The sequence below is a fragment of the Balaenoptera musculus genome, chromosome 15 (genome assembly GCF_009873245.2).
Source record: "Balaenoptera musculus isolate JJ_BM4_2016_0621 chromosome 15, mBalMus1.pri.v3, whole genome shotgun sequence".
NCBI lineage: Eukaryota > Metazoa > Chordata > Mammalia > Artiodactyla > Balaenopteridae > Balaenoptera > Balaenoptera musculus.
In genome coordinates this window covers 22449947-22458393 of record NC_045799.1, presented here as the reverse complement: position 1 = coordinate 22458393, position 8447 = coordinate 22449947, and the positions used below count along the sequence as shown (strand labels likewise).

The 8447-nt window shown below is 42.7% G+C and overlaps 1 protein-coding gene across 3 annotated transcripts in view; it reads left to right on the top strand.

Annotated features, from left to right (window-relative positions):
- The first annotated feature begins 4873 nt into the window (after nt 1-4873).
- Nucleotides 4874-8447, top strand: part of RPN2 (ribophorin II) — a 55976-nt gene continuing 52402 nt past the window's right edge. The window contains exon 1 of one of the 3 annotated variants that reach the window (XM_036825397.1): nt 4874-5178. In XM_036825397.1, the coding sequence (XP_036681292.1) occupies nt 4875-5178 (304 nt within the window). In that variant the 5' untranslated portion in view covers nt 4874. Of the gene's footprint in view, nt 5179-5765; nt 5791-8447 lie in introns of those variants that run through there. The other 2 variants (XM_036825398.1, XM_036825399.1) reach the window with 2 other exon arrangements.

Here is an 8447-nt window from a genome sequence, read left to right as displayed (position 1 = left end):
GAGCTCAGCTCCAGGATGGCTTTCCTGAATCCCCTCTTTGCCCCTGTTAGCTAAGTATCCTTCTAGCTGCTAATAAACCTTTCTCTGTCTGCTCCCTACTCCCTCCCCAACCCTTAATCATGCACATTATATTGAGCTCCAATCATTTGTTTATAAGTACACTGTGTCTGTTCTACAGCTAGATCAGTGTTAAGATCACAGTAGGGCTTCAATAAATATTTGTTGAATGAATGTACAAGTGAATGAATGTAGTTCCTTAGACACTGTAGTCTTTGCTGTCTCATGCACATGCTGTTCTACCCACCTGAAATTCTCTTCCCTCTACTTCTCACCTGGGTTGGTCTTTCATGGCCTTGAGGCCTCCTTTAGCTTTAAACGGCACCGTCTCAGACAGGTGTTCTCTGACAACCATTGTTTAAAGTAGGTTCCCATCGTCTTTATTTTTTGTCTCAGCCCCTTGTTCAATTTTTTCATAGTATTTACTGTAAACTTGTAATTACTTTATTTACTGTCTGTTTACTTTTTTTGGTCCTTTTCAGCACTATAATGTAAATTCTATGAGGGCGGAGACCATGTCGGTCTTGTTCACTGTTGTATGCCCAGCAACTGGTTCTCAATAAACGTTTGTAGAAAAAATGAAAGATAGTTATTCTGTAGTCTCATCCAGCTTCCATCCACACCTACTTTTCCCTTCTCAGAATCCTTCTAGCACTTAGACTCTGTCCAAGTCTTCAGTATCATCTGTCTTAGGACCAAGTTTAGATTACTATATGTCTAGAATAATGCACCTTATCTCATTTTGCCAATCATATTCCAAGGTCTTAAAAGTCAGGGACCAAATTCATTGTCAAAGTATAGTCAAGAGCTAGACTTGACTTGAAAAGATGCCCTCTGCCCTGCCCCCTCCCCCTTTCTAATATTTCCCCTTTTCACCTGTAAGTTCAAGGCTACTTGGGCCTTTTTTAATATCCTCTAAGTTGCTCAGCTGCAAATCCACACTTCCTGAATCATTGTCAGAAGCACAAGGGATCACTACTTCTTCCCGACTACAGATCCTAGGGATGAAGAGGGGATTAGAAAAATTAGTTTTTCAGGACTGTTTCTGTCTCATCACTCAAGTGCAAGCTTAAATGTCCCCTTCTCAGAGAGGCATTTATTGATCACCAATTTAGATTAAGTAAGCTTCTTCCCACCCTAGCCCCACATTTATTTTTTTCATAGTATTTAACAATTACCAACAATCACCAAGTTCATTTGTGTTTGTTTACTGACTGTCTCCCATCAGACTATAAGCTCCATGAGGGAAGAAACTTTGCTGATGTGGTCACAGTTTTATCCCTGATAGGGACAAAGTGAAGGGTGATGAAAATAGTTAATCCCACTAAGGGATCATAAGTAAAGGAAAAAGTATTGGGAGACCCCTGTAAATTAATGATCACCTAAGAAGCAGGTTTGCATAACCACAAAACCAAGCAGGCTTGCTTAGCAACAAAACCGTGCAACAGAAGCATGAGACATGCCCTAAAACAGTAAAACAATGGTGGAATGAGACCCACATCCTGCTCAGTGAGCTCAGTAAGTTAATGATTCCTAGAATATGCTCCTCCGGGCACACTAGAAACAAAAATATAAGGAAAAGGTGACATTATATTGAAACCTGAGATGACTTACCATTTTTATTATATATTACCACCTTTTTGCTCATTTTCATCGTACCATGACAGTCCCAGTTTGACCATGTAGGGACAAGAAAACTCCCCCACCCGACGTGGAGGAGGTGGAGGAGCTGATGATGGAAGCTTGATGTCTACTCAAGAATGAGGAAGAAGGGGGTCTTCTCCCCCTCCCCACTTTTCCTTTGATTATAAAACTGTAGCCCACTAAGTTCTCAGCATGGCACCCTCTTGCCCGCCCACTTGTAAACCTCACGAATGCTCTATTCTAATAAATCACTTCTTATCATGTTGCCTCTCACTGAATTCTTTCTGCGTTGAGACATAAAGAACCAGAGCTCCTTGGAGCCCCCCGAAACGCATTGCTGTGGTTTCATCCCCAGTACCTAGCATACTGTCAGCCTCATGAGGAGTGAATGGATAGGTAAGAGATACTATGCCACTGTTAAAGAGACTGAGGTAGAACACCATCCTCACCTCCCTCAGTCCCCTTTACTCTTTCTTATTCTTTTTTCTATAGCACACAACACCTTCTAATATATCATTCACTTGTTAATGATATTATTTATCATCTCTTTCCTCCTGCTAAAATGTAAGCTCCATGAGGGCAAGGATCTTTGGCTATTTTTAAAATTTTTTAGTTTTTCTTTTTGTTGTTGTTGTTTTTTAATGTATTTTTTCTTATTCTTTTTTAAAAATTTATTTCATTTTCTTGTTTGTATGTTTGGCTGTTTTGTTCATGAATGTACTCTAAGAGACTAGAATAGTGCCTGGCACATGGCAATGCTCAATAAATATTGATTCAGTGAATGACTGGATAGATCTATATTTGCTGAATGTTTAGCCTATATTAGTGAATGAAAAAGCAAGTTGCCAATCTGTTTTCCAAAATGCCTGTTGCATTTATTTATTTTATTTATTTTTGGCTGCGTTGGGTCTTCATTGCTGCATGTAGGCTTTCTCTAGTTTCGGCGAGCGGGGGCTACTCTTCATTGCGGTGCACGGGCTTCTCACTGCGGTGGCTTCTCTTGTTGCGGAGCATGGGCTCTAGGCGTGTGGGCTTCAGTAGTTATGGCTCTCGGGCTCTAGAGCACAGGCTCAGTAGTTGTGGCGCACGGGCTTAGTTGCTCCGCGGCATGTGGGATCTTCCCAGACCAGGCCTCGAACCCGTGTCCCCTGCCTTGGCAGGTGGATTCTTAACCACTGCGCCACCAGGGAAGCCCGCACTTTACATTTCTATCAGCAGTATATGAGAGTTTCAGTTGCTCCACATAATTGCCAATATTTGGTATTGTTGATCTTTTTATTATTAACCGCTCCAGTGGATGTGTCACAATATTTCACTGTGGTTTAATATGCAGTGCTGTTGGTCATCTTTTCATGTGCTTATTTGCTATTTGTGTATCTTTGATGAAGTGTCTACTCAAATCTTTTGCCCATGTTTTTTATTGGATTGCTTGCAAAAGTATGTTGGTAAATGTTTAAAAAAGACTCTCTAAGTGTAGTTCTGAAGTTTGATATTTTCATTTATATTAACGAGTAAGATGTAACTGAAACTTTAGAATTGACTTCTTTTCTGAATGGGATAATAGTTTTCAAACAGGAGAAGAATATTTCCTCAAGTTTTTGTGCTATTGACAATGTGAAATTGATCGATGCGATATACTTTTAAGTTTAATCTCTATTAACATTTTCTCCAACATTAAGTTTACACAGTAGCAAAGCAATAAGTCAAGCTCTGGTCTGTAGCATGTGCTGATTGCATTGGGTAAATATTCCCATTGTAGCCAAAATTCAGCTATCAATCAATGTTACTGGGAAGAGATCTGTAGTAGCACACCATGATATAAGATTTTCACTATTTAGATACTATAAATATAAGCTACCACAAAAACACAGATGATGGTAAAATACAGCAAAATAATTAGGAAATGATGACTTTGGTTTTCAATATACTTTATTTCATTGTACGTGCGTATAGTTTAATTTTTCTAAATAGCTGTATTTAACAACCAATTTGCAAAATTCCTTTTATTTATATATATGTTTATTGAAGTATAGTTAATTTACAATGTTGTGTTAGTTTCTGCTGTACAGCAAACTGATTCAGTTATACATATATACTCTTTTTCATATTCCTTTCCATTTTGTTTTATTACAGGATATTGAATACTGTTCCCTGTGCTATACAATAGGACCTTGTTGTTTATCAAAATTCCTGATAAATTTAACAGTTGACTCTCCCAAGCCAGTATGAGGCTTCAGCATATTGGTTGTCTTATTACTGAGTTGGAAGAGTTCTTTATATATTCTAGATCAGTGCTGTCCAATAGAATTATCTGTGGTAATGGAAATGTTCTATAATTCTGCACGGTCCAACATGATCTCCACCAGCCACATGTGGCTACTGAGTGCTTGAGAAGTGGTAAGTATAACTGACAAACTGAATTTTTAATTTTAATTAATTTAAATTCAAATGAAAATATCCACATATTTAATGGCTAGTATACCATACCCAACAGCACAGTACCAGACATAGAAAGAACTGACTATCCCTTATTTGGGATAGTAATTTCCGGGACACTAATTATAGTAAGAGTTATCGCATAGTGAATACTTTATATGGTCATAATAGTTAAAAGCACAGATTATGGAGTCAGACTGTCCGGGTTCAAATATTTTAGTTTCCTTCTCTATAAAATGGGAATACAAATAGTGCATATTGCACAGAATGGTGATGAGGAGTAAATGAAATAGTGTACGTGGAGTGCTCAGTACACTGTCGGGCTATCCCGTAGACGCCCAATAATCGGAGTTAGCTATTATTGAGTTCTTAGATAAGTCACTTCCTTTTTTGAGCCTGTTACTTCGTCTGTAAAATTGGGCTAATATTCTCCTCATACAAATGCTGTGCAAATCAGTAAAAAATCACTCGTAGGTCAGTTATTAAGAACCGAAACAATCTTTGGAGAAAGTTGCCATAATTTTCTAATGAAAAGTTGCCAGAATTTTTAATTTTCTAACAAAACCTAAAACCCCTCGAACGTTGCTGGCCCTTCCCCACCGGACCCTTCCTATTCCTTTAAAATCGGCCGGGCTGCAGAGAGACGACTGAGTGACAGTGCAATTGGCCAATCACAGGAGGCTACGTATGAAGCCCGCCCCAAGGCCTCGTCCAACCGCGTGCCGGCAGCGCCCGGAATGGGACTGTTGCGAGGCGGTCGGTTCCAAGTGGGCCAGGGCGCGGGGGGAAAGCGGGCCTGTACTCGAGGACTGCAGCGCACTGTGCGCGCGAGGACTGGAATTCCGGCCGCAGCTGCTGGGGGCGGCCCGGCCCAGCGGGACGGCGGAGACTCACCTGTGCCTAGAGCCCATCCCAGCACGCGGGGTCTGCCGCGAATCCCTGGCGTCCCCTCCGGCGCACTCTTGGAGCCACTTTCCCGAGCGGAAGTCCGCCTGTGTCTCGGGCCCTGGTGGGACCTGCTAGGAGGAATGGCGCCGCCGGGTGAGGCGTTGCGCATGGCTCGGCAACGGGGTCCCGCGGCCCGCAGGCCTTGGCGAATGGGCCCTCGCCCGCGGGAGACTGGTGCTCGCCACGCAGGAGCCGGCTAGGCGGGAACCCCTTCCCCTGCGGGGCAGGGGCATGGGCATGGGCATGGGCTCGGGCTTGGGCTCGGGCTCTTGGGGTGGAGGGTCAGACGAAGGGTTGGCCAGCGGGTGGGACTGCCGCGGAGGAGGGGTTGGGTAGGGGTGCGGCGCGGAGCTACGGGTCCCCCCGAGGCCCAGCCAGGGGTCGCGGCCGCGGATAACGTTCGGGCTGGCATAACTCATTCATTTGACTTGCGCGGGCTTCCGGGCCGGGAGGCGTAAGCGTGAGCTTTTGGCCAAATCGTCCTTTTTTTGGACCATGGTTTCCTCTTTAATGAAAGGGGCAAGACAATCAGTCAGCTCTCTTTGGGAGCTTAGAGCATGAGTCCTGAAGTTAGAGTCTCCGGTACAGACTTGCAGTCTGCCACGTATTCGTTAATGTGACCCTGTGCAAGTTGCTTAACTTCTCTGCCCCTCAGTTTCTCATTTGTAAAATAGGTTAGTCAAGTTATCTACCTCATGAATTACGGTGAGTGTTAAATCAGATAATCTCCTTGCATAGCGTAGAGCAGTGCGTCATTAAGTAAGCACTCAGTAAGCTTAACTATATTGCTAGGTATTTAGTGGGCACTGTGCAGGATGGAACCTCATGTAGTCTCACAACAACTTGGGAAATGTGTATTGTTATTATTTCCATCTGACAGACGGAATATCAGAGAAGGGAATAACTTGCCCCCGGTAACAGTGAATAAGTCAGTGAGCTCGCTGCTCCATTATTTGAGAGGTTGAGGATAATAGAGTTCCTACAGTTTGGTTCTCAGCTAGTTGTGTGTCTTAGGGCAGGTAACTATTTCTGAGACTCAATTTCATGGTCTGTAAACCGCACTCATTTGGATGTTGTGAGGATATAATGACTAAATGGATGGAAGCTACTTAGCATAGTGTGGGCATACCGTACACATGTTAAGTGCTCAAATTTTAGACCCCGCAGTTATGATTAATATGAGGTGGGAATATCAGGATTCTGGCACAGATGCTGTGTTAGGGGAACTTACAGTCGAGCTGGCAAAAGCTAGTCATAGTTACTCACTAGATCTTAAGGTATTGAGTGCGTGCATATATTCAAGGCACTGGGGATTCAGCATAAGTATCTTGATTCCTCTTTTACATCTTTCGACCCATTATCAATTCTGGCTTTAACTTTGAATTCTAGCCAGACTTCAACCACTTCTCAGTACCTCCATTGCTGTCACCCTGGCTTAGACCACCAACATCTTTTTTCCTGGGTTATGGCAGTAGTCTTCTATCCTTACTTCTCTATAATCTCAACACAGTATTGTTTATTCTCAACACAAAGTTCCTTTTAAAATGTAAGTCGAGTCACTCCTCTGCTCAAGATTTTCCTGTGGCTCCCATCTCACTTTATAAAAGCCAAAGTCCCTATAATGCCCTCTGGATTTGGCCTCTGCTACGTCTGTTACCTCTCCCTACATCTCACCCCTTGCTTAATTCTCTCCAGCCATATTGTTCTCTTTGCTAATGCAGAAAACACCATCTGCACTCCTGATTCAGGGTATTTGCCCTTGCTTTTCTTGGGATAGTTTCCCTCCAAATATCTTTATGACTTCCTCCTTCTTTTCCTTCAGGTTTACACACAATATCTTTATTTCTTAGGGCTTCACAGGCTACCATATTTAAAATTACAGCTCTTCCCGGATATTCCTTCTGTGCTTTATTTTTCTCCATAGCACTTTTCACCTTCTAAGATGATAAATAATGTTTCATAATTATTTTGTGTAATGTCTTTCTTTTCCAACTGGAATGTAAGCTCCATGAGTTTAGGGGTTTTTGTTCTGTTTCCTGTTGTGTTTTTTTTTTTTATTTTTAAAATTTTTTAAAATTTTATGGCTGTGTTGGGTCTTCGTTTCTGTGCGAGGGCTTTCTCTAGTTGGGGCAAGCGGGGGCCGCTCTTCATCGCGGTGCACGGGCCTCTCACTATCACGGCCTTTCTTGTTGCGGAGCACAGGCTCCAGACGCGCAGGCTCAGTAATTGTGGCTCAGGGGCCCAGTTGCTCCGTGGCATGTGGGATCTTCCCAGACCAGGGCTCAAACCTGTGTCCCCTGCATTGGCAGACAGATTCTTAACCACTGTGCCACCAGGGAAGCCCTCCTGTTGTGTTTTTAACACCAAAAATAGTGCTTGGTACATAGTAGGTTTTTAATAAATATTTGATGAATGATGATCCACATTATAGATCTCTTTCTAGTTTTTTTCAAGAGCTTTTGCATTCTTTAGGTTATTTAACACACAGGAGGACTTAAATAGCACTAACACTCATGCCCCTAGTGTAGGCATCCCTTCTACAACATTCTGTAAAAAATAGTGGAGTGCGAACTCCATAGATAGACCTGGGTTTGAGTCCAAGATTGGCTATCTCCAAGCTGTTCTGATCCTCAGTTTTTTTTATTTATAAAATACCTTTTTTTTTTTTTTTAAACTTTGGGTTTATTTATTTATTTATTTATGGCTGTGTTGGGTCTTCGTTTCTGTGCGAGGGCTCTCTCTAGTTGCGGCAAGTGGGGGCCACTCTTCATTGCGGTGCGCAGGCCTCTCGTTATCGCGGCCTCTCTTGTTGCGGAGCACAGGCTCCAGACACGCAGGCTCAGTAATTTTGGCTCACGGGCCTAGTCGCTCCGCGGCACGTGGGATCCTCCCAGACCAGGGCTCGAACCCGTGTCCCCTGCATTGGCAGGCAGATTCTCAACCACTGCGCCACCAGGGAAGCCCTAAAATACCTTTTTTAAGGGGTTCTAGTTGAAACTAAATTTGACGCTACGGGCAGAGGAACATTAATCATTAATATTAACCTTGTGATTACTGTTACTTGGAAGGCAGACTGTTCATGAAGCTGCCCATTTGAAAGTGTTTTTTCCAAATGAAAAGTAGAAATGTTCCACTCCTATGATTTCTCTCTGTCCCCTGGGGCATAATGGATGAGGATTGATTTTTCTTTCCATTTATTCAGCAAATATTAATTCAGTACTGCTATGTGCCAAGCAATGTGCAAGACCTGGAATTACTGGGATGAATAAAAGCAATGGTCTCTATCCTCATGAAGCTTACAGTTTAGCAGAGGAATCAGACATTACTAATTTTAGTTGTGAAAAAGTCTACATAGAAGTGCA